The sequence below is a fragment of the Eumetopias jubatus genome, unplaced genomic scaffold (assembly GCF_037043125.1).
Source record: "Eumetopias jubatus isolate StellerSeaLion01/CBP00866 unplaced genomic scaffold, mEumJub1_p1.0 scaffold_4, whole genome shotgun sequence".
In the NCBI taxonomy this organism is placed as follows: Eukaryota; Metazoa; Chordata; class Mammalia; order Carnivora; family Otariidae; genus Eumetopias; species Eumetopias jubatus.
Genome location: NW_028274810.1, coordinates 107,266,772 through 107,289,459, shown reverse-complemented (window position 1 = coordinate 107,289,459; position 22,688 = coordinate 107,266,772). Strand labels below are relative to the sequence as shown.

The window sequence follows — 22,688 nt, the reverse complement described above, 5'->3', positions numbered from 1 at the left end:
GGGTCTTGGGACAGATGGAAGGGAAGTCCATGAGGAGGTCAACCTGAGAGCCCCAGGTGAGGCTGGCCTTGACCACCTCAGCTCAGATCCCTGGGGATGGCCAGAAGGCCTCTGGTGAAGCTGCAGCCAAGGGTCTGGGAGGACAGAAGGTGTCCAGCAGGGCCTTTTTCGGTGTGCTGGCCATAGGCTTTGCATCTGCTCACCTTGTTGACTGCAGGGTCTGTGGGATCGGGGGCGGGGGCGGGGGCAGGGCAGGGGGACACAGAGTGTGCTCCTCAGGGACCCAAGGAGCTCAACTGGCCAGAGTGAGTGCCTCCAGTGCCCCATGGCTCAGAGGACTGCACTCCCCTAGGCTCCAGGCTCCAAGGCAGGCAGAGTAGCTTGTTTCTGGCTCAGGCGCCTCCCTGTGTGCTCGACAGGGCTGCATGTCAGCTTCTGTTCCGAGACGTGACACACTCTCTGTGGCCCATCCTGGCTTGGGGGCTGTGGGGAGGGGGTGAATGTGTCTCACTGCCTCCGTGTCCCCTTCGTTAAGGCAAGCCCAGCACATGACCCTAGGAGGGAAGAAAGGAGCTCTTCGCAGGGACTTGTGGAGGAGGGGTGCTGACATAAAACCCTTCCTGAGGTGCCCACACGCGTGTTTGTTCCTGCAGATGCACCAGGATGCTGTGAGGCCTGTGCTGGGAGATGCCCAGCGCGGTGAATCCCAGGCCGATGCATTCCAGGGCCCGTGGAGGTTCTTCTTTTTATGGAGGGAGATCAGACCGATCTGCTTAGCTAAGCTGCCTGGAGAGAGTTGTCTGACTCTTGTTTTTTAAATCAGATAGACAAGTATCCTTAGGCCTACACTTTCTCCAAATGACATCATTTCTCTGGACTTTAGCTATTACGTTCATTTCATCTCGTCATTAATTAACGTCCTGCCTCGTGCTGCAAGAGTTGAGGCAGGCCTATGAAACCAGCCTCAGTTTTAAGTCTTTGTTCTCAAAGATCTCTTTTCCTCCCTGGTCTCTGTGTCACGTGTGAGCACCAGTATCAGTCAGGCCTGGCATTGGACAGCTGCCCTGCAGGAAAAGCGCCCTACTCCTAGCCATTGTTAATGGGAAGTGGGCTCCACTTGTGCCGAGAGCTGGCCATGCAGGCACACCCAGTGTCGGGGGGGGCCCAGGCCTCTGGTCTGCCTGCAAGTCTAGTGCACATCTGGCCCTCGTGCTGGCCACACACCCAGGGACAAAAGTCCATGGAAAAGGTCCTCCAGGGTGGCCACTCAGGCTGGTGGGGCTGTTCTTGGTGTGTTCAGGAAACAGCAGACGCTGGTGTGGCTGGAGTGGACTGAGCAGAGACCACGGGGAAAGAGCAGGCTGCGAGTTTCACAGAGCTGTGGGCAGTTGTGTGAATGTTGGCTTTTGCAGTAAGTGAGGGGTCATTGAGAGGAAAAGTGACCTGATCTCACCTGTGTGTAGTGGACCCACTTGGCCGTTGGGTGGGGCAGAGCAGGAAGATCCGTGAGGAAGCTATTGCAGCAGCTCAGGGGAGGTGGTTGTTGCTTAGCCCAGGGTGCTGAGAAGTGGTAAGAGTCTAGCTGGTTTTTGAAGGTAGATGAGCTGATGAAGCTGGTGAGAAGGAATGGAGGCAGGGATGCCTGCAGTATATTTGGCCTAAGAAACGGGATGGAGCCCCCATTTCTTGAATCAGGGAAGGCTGGGATGGCACATGCTGGGTGAGGGAGGCCAGGAAGGGCTGTGTTGGCTTCGAGGTGCCAGAGGTCCATGAAGGGGCGCTCACCATAGTGCTGACTTTTGGTGCAGTTCCTTGTTGTCAGTAACTAGTTCTTTCCGAGTTAATGATCAGTTTGAAAACCTAATGCCAGAGGATTCTTTTTAAGAAGCAGGCATCTCTTACCTAGACCTTACATATGAGTGGGTTCTCTGTGGGAGGGAGCCCAGGGAGGGTATGCACTTGACCCAGCTCTTCTGAGGTTTCTTCTCAGGCTGGCCTGGGCCTTCCTTTGTGGGTCTCATGGCTCTGCCCTTCTTCTCAGGGGTGCCACTGGGGAGGCCTGGCATGAGATCATGCTGTCTTGTCTCAACAACCAGGCCTGTGAAGAGCACACCAATGCCAGTGAGTGTGGGAGCGACTTTGCCTACTTCTACTTCGTCTCCTTCATCTTCCTTTGCTCCTTTCTGGTAAGTCCTAGTCACTGTGCCCATGTGTCCACCTGTCTCAATCCATCCCAGGGCCCCCCTACATCTCTCACTGATCCCTGATACTGATTAATGTCACATTACAAGCGGATTCTGTGTTGATGGTCCTGTTTCCCCAGAGACGATGACCTCTAAAAGGACCCACTCTGTCATGAGCTCCTGTGGGCCTTGCCTTTCCTTCTCAGAAAGGGTTTTAAGTTTCCACGGGACAACTGTCCTTTAGTCTTTAGCCTCTGCCATGGTGATGAGTTACAAAGAAGCAGCACTCCAGCTGGTGTGCCTGGGGCAGATGAGCCTCAGGAAACTGGTTGTTGGGGTGGTAAGTGGACTAGGTCCAAGTGAGCAGACACCTCTGGGAAACTTTGAGCAGGGGCATGACACAATCTGGTTGATACTTTAAAACCTTGCTCTGGCCTCTGGTCAGGAGAGGCTGAACAGTGGTCAGGAGGTGGCTGGAGGTGACAGTGCCTAGAGAAGGGTGAGGATGAAGGGGGTTGAGCTGCACTTTAAAGACAGAGCCAACATGACTGATGAGTAAGCACAGGCATGAGAGAAAAAGAGAAAGAAAGCCGCACCTGCCGTTTGCTGGGGTGCTGGAGAAACAGGCGCTCGTTCCGGCCAGTGAGAATGTGACGAGGTGCAGCAGCTGTGGAAGACAGTATGGTAGCTCCTCAGTAAACTGAAACTAGAATGGCAGTATAATCCAGCAACTCCACTTCTGGGCATATGCCAGAATTGAAGACAGGGACTTGAATAAATATTTGTACACATATGTTCATAGCAGCATTATTCACAATGGCCAGGAGGTAAAAGCAACCAAAGTGCCCACCAACAAGTGATTGGTACACAAAATGTGACATGAACATACAAGGGACTATCATTCAGCCTTAACAAGAGAGGCAGTTCTGGCCCATGCTTCAATATGAATGAATCGTGAAGTCATTATGCCAAGTGAAATAAACCAGTGACAAAAGGAAAAATAACTGTATGGTTTCACCTATCTGAGGCCCTCGAGTGAAGTTCACAGAGACAGAGTAGGATGTAGGATGGCGGGTGCCAGGGACTGGGGGAGGGGTGGGAGTTAGGGTTTAATGGGGTCAGGGTTTCAGTTGGGGAGGATGGAAGAATTCTGGAGATGGACTGTGGGGATGATTGCACAACAGTGTCAGTGTGCTTGATGCCGCTGCACTGTGCACCTAAAAGTGGTTAAATTGGTAAGCTTTTTGCTATGTATGTTTTACCACAATTTAGAAAATGGTATTAAAAAAGAATTAACATAAATCCTATCCAAACTCTTTTTATTTTTTTAGAGGGGGGAGGGAAAGAGGGAGAGAGAGAATCTCAAGCAGACTCCATGCTGATTGTGGAGCCCGACATGGGACTCCATCTCACGACCCTGAGATCATGACCTGAGCTGAAATCAAGACTCGAACGCTTAACTGACTGAGCCAACCAAGTGCCCCCTATTCAGATTCTTTCAAAAAGTAGAAGAGCAAACACCTCCTGACACATCCTGGGATGCTGCCATTGTCCAAATACCAAAGGCAGGCAAAGATGCCACAAAAAAAGAAAACTACAACCAATGTCCCTGATAAATATATAGTTAAGAATCCTGAACAAGATACTAACAGACTAGTTCCAACAACACATTAAAAGGATTATACACCATGATCAAATGGGATTTGTCCCAGGAATGCACGGATGCATTGTCAACATACAAAGATTAAGCAATGTGATCAGGAAAAAACCCACATGATTATCTCATTGGTGCGGAAAAGCATTGGACAAAATTTAACACCCTTTCATGACAAAAACACGTAGCAAACTCGGAGTAGAAGGGAACATCCATAACATGATGAAGGACATGTATGAAAAACTACAGTTAACATTATACTCAGTGGTGAAAGACTACAAACTTTTCCCCCAAACAGCAGGAATTAGACAAGGATGCCCACTTTTTTTTAAATTATGTTAATCACCATACATTACATCATTAGTTTTTGATGTAGTGTTCCATGATTCGCTGTTTGCATATAACACCCAGTGCTCCACGCAGAACGTGCCCTCTTTAATACCCATCACCAAGGATGCCCACTTTTTATCACTTCTCAACATCGTGCTGGATGTCCTAGCTAGAGCAGTTAGGCAAGAAAAAGACATAAAAAGCATCCAAATTGGAAAGGAAGAAGTAAAGTTATCTCTATTTGCAGATGATACTATTCTATATGTAGAACATGCTGAAGAACACACACACACACACACACACACACACACACACACACACTACTAATAATAAATGAGTTAATCAAAGTGTCAGGGTATAAAATCAACACATAGTAAACAACCAGAAAAGGAAATTAAGGCAATAATTCTATTTCCGGTAGCACCCAAAAGGATAAAATACCTAGGAATAAATAAATACCCATGGAAATGAAAACTTGTACAGTGAAAACTGCAAAATATCACTAAAATGAGTTAAAGAAGACCTAATTAAATGGAAAGACATGCATGTCCATGGATCAGAAGACTTAATATTGGTAAGGTGGTAATGTCCCCACAAAGTGAGCTCTAGATTCAGTGTGATCCCTGTCAGAGCTCCAGTGGCCTTTCTACAGGAATGGGAAAGCTGATCCTCAAATTCATATGGAATGGCAAGGAGCCCCAAATAACAAAAAATCTTGAGAATTAAAGACCAAGTGAGAGAACTAACATTTCCCTCTTTCAAAACTTACTATAAAGGTACCATGAGTAAAAACAATGTGGCTGAAGAGATACTTTTCCAAAGACATACAGGTAACCAACAGGTACATGTAAAGGTGCTCAGCATCACTGATCATCAGGGAAATGCAAATCAAAATCCTGAGAGCCAAGATATGGAAACAACCTAAGTGTTCATCAACAGATGAATTAGATAAGGAAGATTTGGCGTGTGTGTACACACGCACACACGCCCACATTTTTCAGCAATGGGAAAGGAGGAAATCCTTCTGTCATTTGTGACAACACGGATGGATCTTGAGGGCATTATGCTAGGTGAAAAAGGCCAGACAGGGGAAGACGCGTACTACATGTATAACTTATATGTGGAATTTTTTTTAGAGGTCAAACCGTAGGAACAGAGAGTAAAAGAGTCGTTGCCAGGGACTAGAGAGTTGGGGAAATAGGGAGAAGTTGGTAAAAGGGCACACACTTTCAGCTATAATATGAATAATGTCTGAGGATGTAAAGTAAAACATGGTGACTATAGTTGATAATACTGTATTGTATAATTGAATTTTTCTGAGAGTAGAACGTAAGTGTTCTACCAAAAAAAATAGGTGATGGATGTGTTAATTAGATGGTAGGAATGATTTCACAATGTTTATGTATGTATATATACCACAATATGCACTTTAAGTCTCTTATAATTATGTCAGTTATATATATCTTAATAAGGATGATACCGGGGCAGTATGGTATTGGCATAAGGATAGACCAGTGGAGTGGGATGGAGATTCCAGAAATAAATCCAAATATCTATGGACAGTTGATTTTTGACAAGGATGCCAAAGTTGTTCAGTAGGGAAAGAATAGTTTCTCTAAGACATGGTGAAGAGACAACTGGATGTCCACATGCAAAAAAATAAAGATGGACCCCTACCTCAGCCCATATACAAAAATGAACCCAGAATTGATGAAAGAGCTAACACTACAAAACTCTTAGAAGAAAGCATAGGGGGCAGAACTTCATGATCTCGGATTTGTCAGAGGATTCTTAGATTCAACACCAAAATCACAAGCAACAAAAGAAAAAAATAAATTAGACTACTCAAAATTAAACACTTTTGTGTGTCAAAGGGGATTATAAAAGATGTGAAAATACAATTTAAGGAATGGGAGAAAATACTAATCCACATATTTTATGAGGGGATAATATCCAAAATACATAAAGAACTCTTAGAACGGTACTACAAAAGACAACCATATAAAAAATGGGCAAAAAATCAGAATAGACATTTTAGCCAAGAAGATATACAAAGTGGCCAACAAGCACATGAAGACATTCATCACCTTTGGGCATTGAGGAAACTCAAAACCACACACTTCCTTCACACTCACTAGGATGGCTATAATGATAATTTTTTTTTTCGGGGGTGGCTGCATACTAACACAACTTGGTAGTTTTTATTGTCTAGGACAATGGTCACAGACCACAAAGACTCGGGAAGACCCAATGCTTGGGCCCAACAAGAGACAATACTCTCCCTCGCAGTTCAGAGTCCTCTGGGCTGTAAGGGGACAGGCTTTTTCTTACGTGGCTCTGGTAGAAGGTCCATGACTGTACTCAGTACAAGAAGAGCCACAGCTGAGCCTACTTATGTGGGGGTGGGTGGATAAGGTGGCCATCCTCATTTCCATTACTTGGGTGCAACCCTGAAGACCCGGATGTGGATGGCCGAGTTGTTGCGGATGCGGGTCAGCGGCTCTCGTGTATCAGTCTCTGGTTCCAGCTCATCGACAAGCTCCACGGTGGAGGTATTGGCAGCCACCTGCAAGGACCCGAAGCTGCCTGCCTGAAGCTGTAGGGCAATGCTGATGGCACGGTTGATGGCCAGGCCCAAGCCATGAATGCAGATCTCACTGCATGAATTCTGACCCCGAGCCCCTCCATCCAGAAGCTTTTGGCAGCGGGCCAACTGGGCCTTAAAGTCAGTCTTCATGTTGACATAAATGTCATTGGTCCTCCAGGGCAGGCGGTGGGGGAGCCGCTTCCGAAGGGTATACTCCACCGGGTCCAGCTCAGCCTCGACGGCCCCGCGGGGCTCTCGGTTTTCCGCCATGCTGTGTGCCACTCTCCAGTCCACAGTCCCCTTCCCGAGCACGGGGCCCGCTCCGGGCCAAGCCACTCAAGCGCTGCGCCCACCCGCTCGGACTGAGCGCGCGGCGCCGGACACGCAGGACCGAGGAAGAGAAGAAAAGCCGCGCGCCGGAGGATCGCGAGACTGCGGCCGCCCTTACGGCTCGGGGATCCTGAAAGATAATAATTTTTTTAATGGAAAATAACCAGCATTGGCAAAGACATGGAGAAATAGTAACTCTTGCACATTGTGATAGGAATGTAAAATGTAGCAACTTCTGTGGAAAACAGTTCAGCCCAAAGGTGTAAACAACCCAAATATCCATCAATGGATGAATAGATAAACTTGTATATACCTACCATGGAATATTATTCAGCCTTAAAAAGCAATGAAGTTCTGACCCAAATGAATGGCTGAGCCTCAAAAAATCACGCTAAGTGAAAGAAGTCAGGCACAAAAGGCCCTATATGGTTCTGTATTGTAGGATTCCTTTTATGTGAAGTACCCCAAATAGACAAGCCAATAGATGCAGAACAGAGATTCCTAGGGAACGGGAGAAAGGGGAAATAAGTGAGTGACTGCTTACTGTAGGAGGCATTTTCTGGGGTGATAAAGAATTTTTGAGGGGCACCTGAGTGGCTCAGTCATCAAGCGTCTGCCTTCGGCTCAGGTCACGATCCCAGGGTCCTGGGATCGAGTCCTGCATCGGGCTCCCTGCTCCGTGGGAAGCCTGCTTCTCCCTCTCCCACTCCCCCTGCTTGTGTTCCCTCTCTCGCTGTGTCTCTCTGTCAAATAAATAAATAAAATCTTTAAAAAAAAAATTTTTTTTGAAACTAGAGAGGTGGTTGCATAATATTGTGAATACACTAAAGCCCCCGAGTTGTACTCTTCAAAATGATTAAATGTATGTTATGTGAATTTCAACTCAATTAAACAAAAAAGAAGCTGAGCTTTTGGCCTCTGGAGTCCAAAGTACTGACTCCAAAGTCACTGTTTTCCTTGAAGGCTGGCTAGGTGGGGAAGAGGGTGGTGATGGGAGGTGGGGCGGGAGGGGTGCCAACATGAATTAGGGTAGGGCAGCAGAAGCAGGGAGTGGGAGGGACCTGGGTTAGTTTGCGGGACCCAGAACCCCGGGGTAGGATGCTGGCTGCTGCGGGGGCTGGTGGTGGTGGTGGTGCAGGGGAGGCCCAGAGGCTGGGGGGAGCAGGGCTGGACGGGCTCTGGCTGAGTCAGAGTGGCCTCCGCTGCCATGATGGTTTCGCACAGACTTTGGCTGGAGGGTAAGGGCTAGCGTAGAGGGCGGGCTGAGGTCTCTCTATGTCACCCCTTCTCCTTCCTGTCCTGCAGATGTTGAACCCCTTTGTGGCCGTGATCATGGACAATTTTGAGTACCTTACACGGGACTCTTCCATCCTAGGGTCTCACCACCTGGACGAGTTCATCCGGGTCTGGGCTGAGTACGACCCGGCCGCGTGGTGAGTGGCCCCCGTGTTCCGTGGTCCTCAGGGTGGTCTGTGCCACGGATCTCGGGACAGGGCTGGGTGGCTTCAGACCTGTGTCATGTGGCACAGGTTTTGTCAAACCCCTTCAGGTTTTGGCGGGGTCCGCAGAGGGTGGTGCCAGGTCCCCTTCTAGGTGGCACGCTCCTTCTCATGCCCACAGTGCTCTTACACAGCTCCCTGGGCGGAGAAATGCTCTGTGAGACCCTTAGTCCAGGCTTAGGAGGTTCCAAGGGGTCTGTGAGGCTCAAGTCTCTTGCCAAATGGGAGTGTACTGTCTCCTCACAGGTCTGTCACATGAGGGGCGTGGAGGGCTCAAGGGAGAGGGTGTGGACACAGCAGGAGGGCCTTTCCTTGGGGCCTCACCATCCTCATGAAGCTTGGAGGCCTTCATGGCAGAAATGACATTCTTCCCGCCGATGGGCTCAGGCCTCTCCCTCTCTGCCATCTCTTGGGAACAGGAGCCAACATGCACCTGTGTCCCCAGCCCAGGCTGCAAATAGCGGGCGCTTGGTGAACTTTCACTGAAATTAAAGGAGCTACCAGGAAGGGTCTAGTATGTTGAAGACCCTTTGGTCATGGTGGGAAAGGGTTACTGTGTTGCATTAAGTGAGGGGTAGTTTGTTTCCAGACAGAACAAGTATGTCATGAGGGGACTGGCTTGCATTAGAAGGGTGTTCCGTGATCCATGGGAGAGTCCTGCACACCCAGGACACATACTCTTATCCTCGGGGCTAGCAAAGCAGCATGGACTCACCATCTGCCCATTTGTCTGTTCCTTCATCACTCGCTTCTTCATTTGCTTATTCATTCATTCTCTCAAGCGGATACTTGAGTAGTTATTCAGGGCATGCTCTCTGCAAGGCCAACACAGGACATGGAAGGGCCAAGACACCTGGCTGCTGGGGAAGGCACAGGCCGGCTCATCGCCTCGCTCATGGTGAGCGCTCAGAAGACATGAATGTGAATGAACCAAGTGCATCAGTAAACGGATGGGCATCCGTCCCTTCCCACGCTCGAAGGGAATGAGAAGACTGTGAAGATGGGGTGTAGCCACTTCCCACCTCCTCTCTCCGAGGCTCCCAGCCTGCCCGTGTCCCCCTCGCACAGCTCTGTGTTTGGTCACCCCTTGCGTGGTAGAGGCCTGGAGGAGATGGTCAGTGTCATCGTGGTGAGGACCCTACTGCCCACAGTTTTTCCCTAAATTGGAGCTCAGCAAGGGGATTGCTCCAGAGCTCTCTGACCCTCAAGCCCCTGGGAGCTTGGCTGGGCTCCCCCACCCTCCTCTCATCCAGCCTTCCCGGAGCCCCTACTCCATCATGTGAGGATCCAGAAGATGCTGTATGAGACCCTTCCCAGGCTGGCCAAGTCCTGAAACCACTGGTAGCACCAGCAACCCTAGGGCATTTCCATTCCTGTAGTGTCTCTGGGTGTTTTCCATTGTAGTGGAAACTGAATAATTTTCACGCAGTGCAGAACAAGCATGGATTTATTTATGTTTCATGGTGTAGGTGACCGTTTTTGTGGCCTCGGAGAGTCCTGTCATTTTGCTGATGCGTCAGCACATCGGCCCTGCAGTGCCCAGTGTCATTCTGGGTCAGGGGTAGGTGTGGGTTCTCTGGTCAGGAGGGCCCAGTCAGGTCAGAGAGCAGGAGAGACTCCAAGTGAGGCAGGCTTGAGGCTCATTCTAGGAGGGTCATCTGCACTGTGGTCTCAAGAGATGCTGCTGTTTCTGGGCACATTGTTTCCAGTATATGTGCTGCCAAAGGGAGGACCGGGCACGTTGTTTCTAAAGGGTGTGTTGCAGGGAAGCAGAGATGCTGTATGGGCAGTATGTTCATAGGTGCACGACAAAGGCAAGTCAGTGCAGGCCTGTGAGAGGGGAGGACTTCCCCCCAATCTTTATGAACTGTAGACCCAGGGCTTCCCCTAGTCCAGCCACAGGTGGAGCAGAATTTGGACATACAGGGAATGGACTTGGGCCAGACTGTGGTTTTGTGATGGTGCACAGGGGGCTCAGACTGTTTCCCAAATCCAGAGTTCTGAAAATGGGGCCTCTGGAAGGCAGGGGCCATTGGGAGTGGGGTAAAGAAAGTGCTGTGGAAGAGTAGACAGCAAATATAAGCGTCACCCCAGAGGTGGCATCTGTGAAATAGCACCCAAGACCATGGTCCAAAAGTAGCATAAATGTGACCCGCAACTAACACTCAGACTTGCTGCTCCCAAGTGGCCTGGGCTGAAAACATAGCCTGCCTCCAGATGGCAGGGGATAGGGGAAGGCCCAGCAGAGGCAGCTGAGGAGACTGAGTCCTGGGCACAGGACCGAGGGTGCTTTGAGCCCTTCCTAGCCTCCGTGGCAGATGTAGGGATGTGGTCCGCTTTATATCCCAGGTGGCCACTCTGCTGTCTCCTCGTTCTCGGAGAGACTTAAAGAACAACAGAACTTTGTGAAATTTCCCAAGCTTTCATATGTGTGTATGGCTCTGTGGGTGCGTGTTGCATATGTGCACGGGTATGTTTGTGTGCACATGTGGCATGCGTACATGCATGTGTGCAGCAGACATACATGTGTGCATGTGCGCACACGCACATGGTTTGTGTGTACACGTACGAGTGTGCACACGTGATTGTGCAAATGTGTGAGTGTGGTGCATGTGTGCACGCGTGTGTGCATGGGTGTACACGCACATGGTTTGTGTGTACGCGTATGAGCGTGCACACGTGTGTGCAAATGTGAGTGCAGTGCATATGTGCACGTGTGTGTGCTTGTGTGCACGTGTGTGAATATGCAACAGACATACATGTGTACATGTGCGCACACACACATGGTTTGTATATATGCGTACACGCGTGCACACGTGATTGTGTGCAGATGTGTGCAGTGCATGTGTGCACGTGTGTGTGAATGCACGTGTGCATGGGTATACACGGGCGTGCATGCTTGTGTGTGCACATGTGTGTGAGCGCAGGTGTGCATGGGTATGTATGTGCACATGTGCGTGCACACATGCCTGCTGTGGGGAGATGAAGAAGGCGTGGGGTTGTTGCTTTATGGTGCCGCCTTCTCCCATCTTCCCCGTTGCCTCACTTGGTGAAGGGTAGAGAGTCGAGAGGAGAATCACAATCACACCTGTAAGCGATCTGTCTACTCATCTTTGTGTTCATCCGTCTGCCCAGTCAACATTCCTGAGCATCCGCCGTGTGCTGGGGACCAGGGGTGTGTAGGTGAAGCAAGCACGTGCTCTCGGGATGCTGAGTCCAACGGGACTGTGGGAGAACAGAGGAGCCATAGTGTGAGCCCGGGGTGTTCGAGGAGGGAGAAACCCCATCTGGCCGGTGAGTCAGAGGAGGTGGCATTTGAGCCAAACTGAAGAGGGCAGGATGGATTGAGCTTTAGAGAAGAGGTTGGGGCCGGGGCTGAAGGGAAGGGGCTGTGATTGTGTCTGATGGAGAAGAGAACGCATTGCAAAGGGGCTGGAAGGGCGGCTGGGACAGGTTGAGAAGGTCTTGAAATTTGGGATAAACAAGGAGCTTTGACTTTGCTTTACAGACAGCGAGGACAGTTTTTTGCATTGCAGTGACAGTATGGTGCCCCCACTTTCCATCTGGTGCCGTGTGAGGGATTCGATGGTGGAAGAGAGAAGATGAGCCAGAGAACAGGCTGTGAATTGGGTTGGGTAATTATTGGGGCTGGGGGCTTCACCATGCTTCCAGACCCTTCGTCATGATCCTTTAGGTCCAGTGAGGTAGCAAGCACCTTGGGTGAGGCCAAAGTGGGGCTTCCTCTTTCTTCCCTCTTTTGCAGAAATGACTTGGAGCTGACTGGACAGGAAAGAGAAACGTCGGTGTTGGCCAGGGTGCCCACCCTGGGACTAGGGGGTCCTTAGCCATGCCAGCAGACTCCAGGAGATGCAAGAGGTAGAGACGGTCAGGAGAGCCAGGCGTGGGGTCTCCGGAACTCAGGGAGCGAGAGCAGGGGCTGCCAGAGAGGGTGGGCGAACAAGACCCGGGGTAAGGCGGACCAGTGGTTCCAGTGCGTGCCCAGTGGGGGCCTGCGACAGGGGCCAGCACTGGTTCTGTATGGTGTGCCTCCTGCCCGCGTCAGGCTCTGGAAATGGTCTTGGGATTGCCCTGCCTCCCGGGGCTTTCTGAGCCCCAGGATTCCCTGCAGGGAGCTGCCTGTCCAGCCGCCCGGCTCCTCTTCCTGTCGCAGGCTGGGTGGGCGGGCGGGACGGGCTCATCGTGCCTTGGTTGCCATAACCTGTGACATTTCCTTTCCACTTGCCGGGTTCATTGTAAGGATACGTACAGTTTGTTGCGTTGTATTGCGCCACCCGTCGGCTTAGGGAAGAACTGCCCTCGTAGGTTGGCCTACAAGGTTTGCAACTCAGAGCCTCCATGGGACATACCCTTCCCTGCCCGAAATGCAGACGCAGCGCACACTCCCTGCCTGGTTTGGGAATGAGGACACCTCAGCTCTCTTTCCTCCTGCCCTGCCCCGCCCCCCGCACTCCAACCTCCTGGACGCTCTGGTGCCCCATCTGATCTCCCGACCCCTCCCGCTGGCTGGGGAGAGGCAGCCTTCTGAGGCAGTGCACACGAAGCTTGCTGGCTGGGCCTGGAGGGCAGGGGTCGGCTGCTGGGTGGGAGCTGGGGGCCAGGCCCTGCCTGTGCCCGAGGAAGCAGCTGTCTTTCCCGGCTTTGCCTCCAGGCTCTGCAGGGTGGGCTAATGGTCAGACAGGCTGGAGGCCAAGGGCCCCAGAGGAGGAGCGCATGGGCACAAGCAGGCCAGGAGGAGCGGCCCCTCCCAGTCTGAAGAGCCTGACAACCGAGGGGCTTCTGGTCCCCGAGGGAGGCGAGGACAGAGGCAGTGGAGGCCCAAAGTCGGGCCCTCCTGCTTCACCTCTGGATTGATCCACTCAGCCAAGGCTGGGAACCCTGAGAGGAGGGCCAGGCCCTGGGGCAGCTGTGCCTGCCAGGAAAAAGCTGTTGCCTTTCTCTCCTGGGTGGCCTGAACCCGACCTCGTCTCTGGGACCCCAAGCAGGTCCCATAGGCAGGTGTCCCCAGGGGTGGAGGTGAGGCTGCAGGCCTGGTGGCCTGTCTACCTTGGAAGACAGTCATCGGCCCCCAGACACCTCCCTGGATCCGCAGCCTTGTCCCGTGTGTTGGGGCCAGCCCTGTCCCTGGTGTGGACAGGAGGGTGCAAGAGTGGCTCCAAGCCACACCCCACCCCAGCTGCCCACCACGCCCCTGCCCCCTCCCCCCCCCCATCTCCCATTTCCTGCCTAGCCCTGACTCCCAGCAGCAGCCCCGCCCTGGGCGGCCTAGGGTGTCTCTGGGCTTGAGGCAGGACTCACCCGTCAAGTTTGTCTCTAGAGCCTCGGGGCTCCCCCAGCTCTAGTTTTCTGGCTTGTTGTAGAGTTTTCTCCACTTCTTTAGCCTCTAGGCTAACTTGGAAGCAAATTGAGCGTGACGGAAAGCTATGTTTCTGCCGTGGTTCTCAGGCCGGCCTCATCAGTCACGTAATTCTGTCTGCCGGCTCTCCCGGCATGGTGAAGCAGCTCTTCTGATTTGGCATTATCTGTGGTTTCTAAAAGTGTAAAATCAGAAGTTGACAACCCAAAGCCGCCCCGATGCAGCCCTTCCTCATCCCTCCATGTTCATTAGCTCAGATGTCACCCCTGCCCGCTGCCCTGCGTGGGGCTGAAGTGTGGAGGTGAGGCTGGGAGGGGCAAGGAGGGGATCGGGTCAAGCAGAGAAGTCCCTCATTTTACGTATTTTGACTTTTGGCGTGTAATCGGACGCTGGTTAACTGGATCTGTTTTCTTGTCTGCTTCCTCCCCCTGGCCCCCTCCCGCCGCACCCCTTCCTGTGGACCCCACCCTGCCTCTGCCTCCCTGGGCCGGGTCTCCAGCGGGCGCATCAGTTACAATGACATGTTTGAGATGCTGAAACACATGTCCCCACCCCTGGGGCTGGGGGAGAAATGCCCTGCCCGAGTTGCATACAAGGTAGACCCTGACCCTGCACCCCGAGGCTGGCTGTGCTGGGGCTGGTCTCCCGTCTCCTCTCGGGGCTTGTCCGTCTGTCTGTCTGCCACTCTGCTGTCTCACTGTTTCTTCCTTTTCTCTGCTCCAGCCATGTCCTCTACCTTCCCAGACAGAGGGACACAGATACCATGATGGTGTCTGCACCTGCCCCTTGTGCCCGCAGGTGTGCCCCCTTGAGAGCCCCTGAGAGGCTCGGGAAGACGGAGCCAGAGCCCTCCACCTGCCTTTTTTCCTTTCCTTCTCTTTCCCAGAAATGAGGGGACAGACCACCTTTCAGACAGAAGCTGTTTTTGTTCCGGGCTCAGGACCGCACTCAGCTTCTCTGTCCCATAAACACCTGATGAGGGTGGAGGTATCCAGCCCTTTGGGTCTGAACCTGGGGTAATAGGGGCCTGCAGGGCCTCTGGCACTTCTGAGGAACCCCCACTCAGCTCCGCACATGCAGAACTTCCCCAGGTCTGGGCTGCTGTCAGCCTGGGGAGGCAGCATCCCCAGGGCTTTGCAAGTTCCACAGCGGGAAGGAGGCACTGTGGCATTAAGAAGGAAAGGATGCCAGGGAGAGGCGTTCTGCTGTCATTCCTGGGGCTTCAGAGACTGCTGCAGGGTAAGGACAGGTAGTCCCACGCCCCCTCCCTCCATCGCTGAGGAGCCCAGGAGGCTGAGCGGCAAGGAGGTGGTAAACTGAAGGACATCTCCAGGCCTCCCTCCTTGGGGGGCGGGCAGGTCACATGGCCCAGCCCCAAGCCTGCTCCCACCTGCCCCATGTGCCCTTTGGTGTGTAGGCACCTCCCATCCCTCCAGCCCCACCCCCCACCCATCGCGCCACACCGAGAGCCCTGCTGCAGCTCCCATTGCTCCCAGAAAACAGAGCCAGCCCGAGTCGTGCGGCTCCACCAGCATGTGTCTGGAGCCTCTCTGCCACCGCCCTCTCTCTGAGCGAGCTTCCCAGCAGAGCTTTCCTCTCTCTGGTTCTGTCCGTGCTGTCTGTCTCTGTGCTCTCAATCTGGGCCTCCCTCTGTCACCTGGCTCAGCACAGCCTTTGGAAGCTAAGTGGCTCCTTCAGGCCATCGGCAGATGCCTCTGCTGTCCTCCTCAGCCCTCCCCTGCCTGGCATGCATGTTGCGCCTGCCTGAGGCCTGCATGCAAGACTGTAGCTTTGTTCCCAAGGAGGAGAGTTCTGTCCACACTGATACCTGGGGCCAGGCTGGGCATGCAGGGCTCTGATGGGCTAGCCTTTAGGGCCCCTCCCCAGCTGTGCTGGCCAGTTCCAAGGTTCTGGTCATGAATAGACCAGGGGAGGCCTCAGGGTGGGTAGGAATGGATGGGCTTGGGTAGCTGGGGTGGGTCCAGGAGATGCTCAGAGTGCTATGACCAGGAGGTCCTAGGCCCAGGGCAGAGATGCCTGTCTGTTTACCCTGGCCTTGTCCTTCTGCCACTTCCAGAGATCCCTGCCCTTCTAGGGCCTGGACAGGCAGAGGAGAGCCTCTGGTGAAGGTGCCCTGGACAGAGCTCTCTTCTTTTGGAAATCACCTGCTTGCTCCCCCTTCAGGCTGGGACCCGACTCCCTGACTTCCCTAGAGAGGAATCCCTCTGCCTCTCCTCCTGCCATCGGTGCTGGTCTACAGGGACCCTGTGCTCTGGAAAGCCGATTCTCCTGGTGTGCATCACAAAGGTGATGTGTGAGGTCCTGGGACCACGATTCAATGTGCCAGGTGGGGCTTTGCCAGCATTCAGGGGGGCAGAGTCTGGGCTTGTGTCTCTAGCCACCCAGTCTCTACTAGGCCGAGGATTGGATCTAGGGCCCAGACACTGGGGGCAGGGCTGGGGGCCGGGCTGGGGGCCCCCCCTAGAGGGGAAGAGAGGCTGCTCTGTCATGGGATGTGGGCTTGGCAGAGGACAGGCACAACCCGGGGAGGGGCCCTGTGCCCACTTCTCTAGCTCTGTCTTATGGTAGACGACAAGAGAGCGGTGGGAGAAGACAGGTGGGTCACGGTGCCCCTAGGGCTCTACCTGGTCAGCTAGGTGACCTCCCAGGCTGAGACCATGCCAGACACACCAAGGGTACTTTTCTTCCTGGACACCACCTAAGTTCTCAGAGCCTCAGGCTCTGGGCAGCTGCTGGCTATACCCGGAGGTCTGTGGTACAGACACACATCTGTCTCCCGCTGTTCTGTCCTTGAAAAATGAGGAGAGGAAAGGGACTGATCACCTGATGCGGAAACAGGGAGCAAAGCAGCAGGGCACTGCCCCCAGTCTGGTCCGAAGTACTTTTACTCCTGTGCAATGGCCCTGAGCCTCTCCCTACCAGCCTCCACGCTGGCCCTGTGCAGTACCATCTGTTCTGGGTCCTTCTGACTGGAAGGTGCTGGCTGCCTCTTCCAGCCCCCTGACTGGGGGTGAGAGGGAGAAGCCTTCCTGGGGTGAAGGGATGCCTCACTGGGAGTGGGAGCTCAGAGCTGTGCTCTTGGCTAAGCCGCCCCTTGTCCAGTGCTCCAGGCTGCCGGTGGAGGAGATGACGTTGGGCAGAGCTGTAAGGACAGGGGTCTTCCCTCCTGTCTGTGGGCCATCCCAGGGTGCCTCACCTCTGTTCTGCAGCCCAGATCCCTCCCTCTTCAGCCCAGGCCCCATGCCCCTTATTCCAGCCTTGGGCAGGGGTCCTTCTGGCTAAGCATGTGCCTGTTCTTTCAGAGGGATCCAGGCTTCTGGCTTGGTGCTATGCTACAGTCTTTACCTGGACTTCTATTTTTCTGTAGCTAGGAGAAGGAGGGACTGCTCCAATGGGGGGGGGGTGGTCCAAGGGTGAGTGTGAATGCTGGCAAGACTCCCAGCCACCCAACGTTGCCTGGGCGCCTGCAGAAGCACCCCCAGGAGGTGAAGCCCAGCCTCTAGGGGCCTCTAGCCCCTTGTAGTCCTGTGGTGGAGGGACGCTGGTAGGCCTGGCCCTGACCTGTTCCCCTTGTCTCTAGCCCCTGGTTCGCATGAACATGCCCATCTCCAATGAGGACATGACCGTCCACTTCACGTCCACGCTGATGGCCCTCATTCGGACTGCACTGGAGACCGAGCTGGCTCCAGGTGAGCAAGGCAGCATCTGGGCAGGGCACCAAGCCAGGACTGGGCGGTCTCACTCCAGAGCCACCCCCAGGTGGGTGTGCAGGGAAGGGGGGTGAGGAGGCTTGTCTGGAGGCGACCAAGGACAGCTGCTCATGGCGCCTCTGTTGGGCACTGACCTTATCCCCTGATAACCGGCCTGCCTTTGAGCCTTGTAATGATCCCATTTTTATGTGTGGGAGCTGAGGTGCAGGTTAAATGACCTGTCCAGGTTACCCAGAGCATGTGACGGCAGAACATAGGTTCACATGAGGTAGCACCCTTCCAGGGTGCAGCGTCTGTGTGCCTTCTGTCCACTCCCCGTAGTGACCCCGGGCCCTGTCAGGTCCTCTCCTGAGCTAACTGATAGGACTGCATAGCCTGTGCCAAATCTAGGAGAGAATAAACCTCTAGTGTATCTTTTCCACCTTCACCCTCCTGTGAAAATTAGAAAAATTAGAGCCACCAGAGGGGATCTGCACTGTCTCTGCCCCCACACCACCCTCCTGGCTGCACTCGAGCCCTTGAGCTCAGCCATTTCGTTTGTAGCGGATGAGTCAAGGCCAGTCCCGTACCCTGCCCCCCTTGCCCTCTAGGTCCCGTTCTCATCATCTACCCAAAGATGTCATGCCAGAAATTCTGCACCCTGCTTCTTGCCCTGTCAGTTTTTTCCTCCCTATTGGATTCTTTGTATCAACTTATAAACAAGCTATGATCTCTCCCGTCTTTAAAAGGTTTTCTGCTCCCTCCATTGGCTTCCCTATGTTTATTCTTCCCCTCCTAGCGACCAACTCCTCCAGAGACTGGTCTGTATTGTCTTTCTGGTCTCTCTTGTTCGGTCTGCAGGTGGGTTTCCACTGCAATGCTGCTGGAGCCACTCTTGCTGAGCTGTTCGGCGACCTCCGTGTGCTCGGTCCTCATTTTACCTAATCCACAGCTCCGCCTTTCCTCCGTGGTCGCGTCCGCCCGCGGCTCAGCCCTTCCTCCGTGGTCGCGTCCGCCCGCGGCTCAGCCTTTCCTCGGCGGTCGCGCCCGCCCGCGGCTCAGCCCTTCCTCCGTGGTCCTGTCCGCCCGCGGCTCAGCCTTTCCTCGGTGGCCGCGCCCGCCCGCGGCTCAGCCCTTCCTCTGCGGTCGTGTCCTTCTTTTTGAATCCCTTTGATGTTTCCTGTTCTGTTTTCTCATGTCTCCCATCCTCTGAATGTCACTGTGCCCCTCAGACTGTTCCCTTTGCCACGTTTGTCATTCCACCTATTTTCATGGCTCTAAATACTGGGAATTCCAACTTTGTGTTTTTAGTGCAGGCCTCCTCCTGAACTCCAGACCTGCATTCTGCATTCTCATGTGAATTTTTACTGTCTCCACTGGGAGGCCCAGGAAGCATTCCAAAGTTCACTTGCCCAAACTTGATCGCCACGTGTTCCCCATGATCTTTCCCATCTCCATCAGTGGAAACTCTGTTCTTCCAGTTAGTCACTCAAGACAAAAACCTCGGGAGTCATTCTTACCTCCTCTTTCTTTCTTTCTTTTTTTTAAAATCCTTTTCCCAGTTTTGATCCATATATGATTGACTCCACCTTCATAATATACCAGAATATGATCACTTCTTTGTCCTCTCCCACTGCTAGCTCCTGGTCCAAGCCCCTCTCTCTTGGGTCTTGACTCGATTCTTAGAGTAGCTTCAGACTGGTCTGCCTCTGTTCTTGTCTGCCTGCAACAGAACAGCTAGAATGATCATGTTAAAAACCAAAACAATAAAATTAATAAACCTCTGGCTAGACCAATCAAGAAAAAAAGAGATAGAAATAACCAATATAAGGAATGAAAGAGAGAACACCACTACAGGTCCTGCTGCCATTAAATGGATAACAGGGAAATTTTATGAAGAACTTTCTGTCAATAACTTCAACAACTTAAATGAAATGGAAAAATTCCTTGACACCAACTATCAGGCTCATTCAAGAATGGATAACCTGAGTGGGTTAAAAAAAGGAAGAGAGAATCTGAGTAGCACTATAGTTATTAAAGAAATTAAATTATAGTCAAAAGCCTTCCAACAAAGAAAATCCCCGGCCCAGTTAGCTCCATAGGTGAAGTCCACCAAACATTTAAGGGGGAGATAATACCAGCTCTATATAAACTCTTCCAGAAAATAGAGAAAAAGAGGACATTTCTCAACTTACCATAGTGTGCTGACATTGCTCCTACACCAAGATGAGACAAAGACATTATAGGAAAAGAAAGTGACAGATCAGTATCCCTCATGACTGTAGACACAAAAATATTCCACCCAGTTTTCTCAAACTGAGTCTGGCTGTATATATATCTATTTGCTTGATGACAAAAGTAGGGTTTATCCCAGGAATGCAAGTTGAGTTCAAGTATAAAAAATCAATCAATATAATTTAATATATCAAAGAAGTAGAACTATATGATCATCTCAATAGATGCAGAAAAAGCATTTCACAAGAATTCAGTATCCATGATTTTAAAAATTCTGCATAGAGTAGAAACTGAAGGAAGCCCCCTCAATCTGATCAAGGATATCTATGAAAAACCTTCAGCGAATGACACACTTAACAAAGAAAGACTAACCCCTTTTTCCCTAAGATCAAGAACAAAGGAAGGATGTCTGCTGTCACCATTCTTGTTCAACACCATACGTTAGGTCCTAGCCATTGTAATGAGTTAAGAAAAAGAAATAGGCATACCAATTGGAAAGGAAGAAATAAAACTGCCTGTATTCACAACTGACATGATTATCTATGGAGTAAATCTGAAAGACTCTAAGAAAAAGTGAATAAAATGGAGGCATCTACGGGCCAAGGAACGCCAAGGATGGCTGGGAGCCACCAACATCTAGAAACGGGCAAGGAAGAATTCTTCACTAGAACATTTGGAGGAGGCACGGTCATGCTGGACACCTTGATTTTGAGCTTCTGGCCTCCAGAACTGAGATAATAAATTTCTGTTGTTTTAAGCCATTAAAAAAAGTAACTAAAACCATCCCCAAGTATAGAGCAAGGTCACAGGATACAAGGTCAGTGTGCAAGAAGCAAATGTATTTCTATATATTAGCAATTAACAATTGAAATGGGAAAAAGTTCCATTAAAATCACACCAAAAACATGAAGTACTTCTTTGTTGTTGGATAACTCTAAAAAGTATATATGTGAGATCTGTATGTTGCAAATTTCAAAACATTGAAAGAAGCAAAGAAGATCTAAAAATTAAGCACTGCATCATCTTCATGCATTGGAAGATTCCATATTGTCATGATGTCAATTCTTCCCACATTCATCAATAGAATAAATGTTCACCCAATCAAAATCCCAACAGGTTTTTAGGTAGAAATGTACAAACAAATTCTAAAATGTATCTAGAAAAGCAAAAGAACTTGAATAACAAACAATTTTGAAAAGAGAACAAAGAAAACTTACTCTACCTGAATCAAAGACTTTCTATAAAGCACGTCAATTGAGGTGTATCGTGTTGGTGACAGGACAGAGACATGGGTCAGTGGAACACAATCGAGACTCATACTTACATTGCCAATGGATTTTTGATGAAGTTGTAAAGGCAATTAATGAAGAAAAGATAATTTTTTCAACAAATGATACTTGAAAAATTTAGACAACTATCCAGAAAAGGGAAAAGTCTTGACATTTAGCGTCTTAGTCTGCTAGGGCTGCCAATAACAAAGAACCACAACTGAGTGGCTTAAACACAGAAATTTATTTCTCACAGTCTGGAGGCTGAAAGTCCAAATCAAGGTGCCAGGAAGGTAAGTTTCATTCCTGGGCCTGTTCTTTTGGTTTGTAGGGTGGTCACCTTCTCACTGTGTGCTCACATGGTCTTTCCCTGAGTGCATACAGAGAGTGAATGAATTTTCTGGTGTCTCTTCTCATAAGGACACTAACTCTTTGGGTCAGGGTCCCACCCTTCTGACCTCATTTCACCTAATTGCCTCCTTCTCGGCCTTATACAGTCACAATGAGGGTTCCGGCTTCAGCATGTGAACGGGGGCAGCACACAATTCAGTCCATAGCACATACCTTTTACCTCCTACAAAAATTAACTTGAAATTGATCATAGACATAAATGTAAAATGTGAAATTATAAAACCTCTAGAAGGAAACACAGGAGAGAGATTTTGGCAATTTTGAGTTTGGCAAAGATTTTTGAAGACACCAAAAGCATGAGCCATAAAAGAAAAATTGAAAAATTGAACTTTATCAACATTAAAAACTTTTGCTCTTCAAAAAGACATTTAAGAAAATGAAAAGACAAAGCTAAAGCATTGGTGAAGATATTTTTGAACCATGTATCTGATATAGGATCAGTTTCCAGAATAGATAAAGGTCTGTCACAATTCAGTAATAAGAAAATAAACAACCTAATAAAAATGGGTAAAGGATTCGAATAGACATGTCACCAAAAAATATATATGGAAGGCAAATAAACACCTATAAAGATGCTCAATATCATTAATCATTAGAGAAATCCAAAATGAAGTCTACGGCCATACCACCCTGAACGCGCCCGATCTCGTCTGATCTCGGAAGCTAAGCAGGGTCGGGCCTGGTTCGTACTTGGATGGGAGAAATCCAAAATGAAGCCATAGTAAGATAACACTACATGGTTATTAATACGACTAAAGTACTTTTCTAAATGACAATATTAAGTCCTGGTGAGAATGCATAATATGGAATTCTTGTGATCCTAGTTTGGCAGTTCCTTACCGTACGGCCCAGCCAGCCCACTCCCAAGTGGGAAGAAAAGAAAACATACATCTGCACAAAAACCTATATGCAAATGTTCACAGCTTTATTTCATAATCTCCTCAAAATGTAAGCAACTCAAATGCTCACAACTGGTGAATGGATAAACAAATTGGGGTCTATCCATACCACAAGGTAGTACTCTGCAATCAAAAGAAACAGGCTACTTATACACTCAACCACGTGGACTGAATCTCAAAGGCACCACGCTGAGTAGAGAAGTCCTAC

At 50.7% G+C, this 22,688-nt stretch overlaps 2 protein-coding genes across 2 annotated transcripts in view; one reads left to right on the top strand and one right to left on the bottom strand.

Annotated features, from left to right (window-relative positions):
* LOC148164581 (voltage-dependent N-type calcium channel subunit alpha-1B-like) overlaps positions 1 to 22,688 on the top strand; it is a 92,664-nt gene that overhangs the window by 43,818 nt on the left and 26,158 nt on the right. The window contains exons 11-14 of the mRNA XM_088022870.1: positions 2,042 to 2,186; positions 8,390 to 8,517; positions 14,457 to 14,553; positions 17,559 to 17,667. Of these exons, the coding sequence (XP_087878996.1) occupies positions 2,042 to 2,186; positions 8,390 to 8,517; positions 14,457 to 14,553; positions 17,559 to 17,667 (479 nt within the window). The remainder of the gene's footprint in view (positions 1 to 2,041; positions 2,187 to 8,389; positions 8,518 to 14,456; positions 14,554 to 17,558; positions 17,668 to 22,688) is intronic.
* LOC148164582 (ribonuclease P protein subunit p20-like) lies at positions 6,427 to 7,179 on the bottom strand. Its single transcript, XM_088023063.1, has one exon. The coding sequence runs from the start codon at positions 7,022 to 7,024 to the stop codon at positions 6,602 to 6,604; it is 423 nt and encodes a 140-aa protein (XP_087879189.1). The 5' UTR covers positions 7,025 to 7,179; the 3' UTR covers positions 6,427 to 6,601.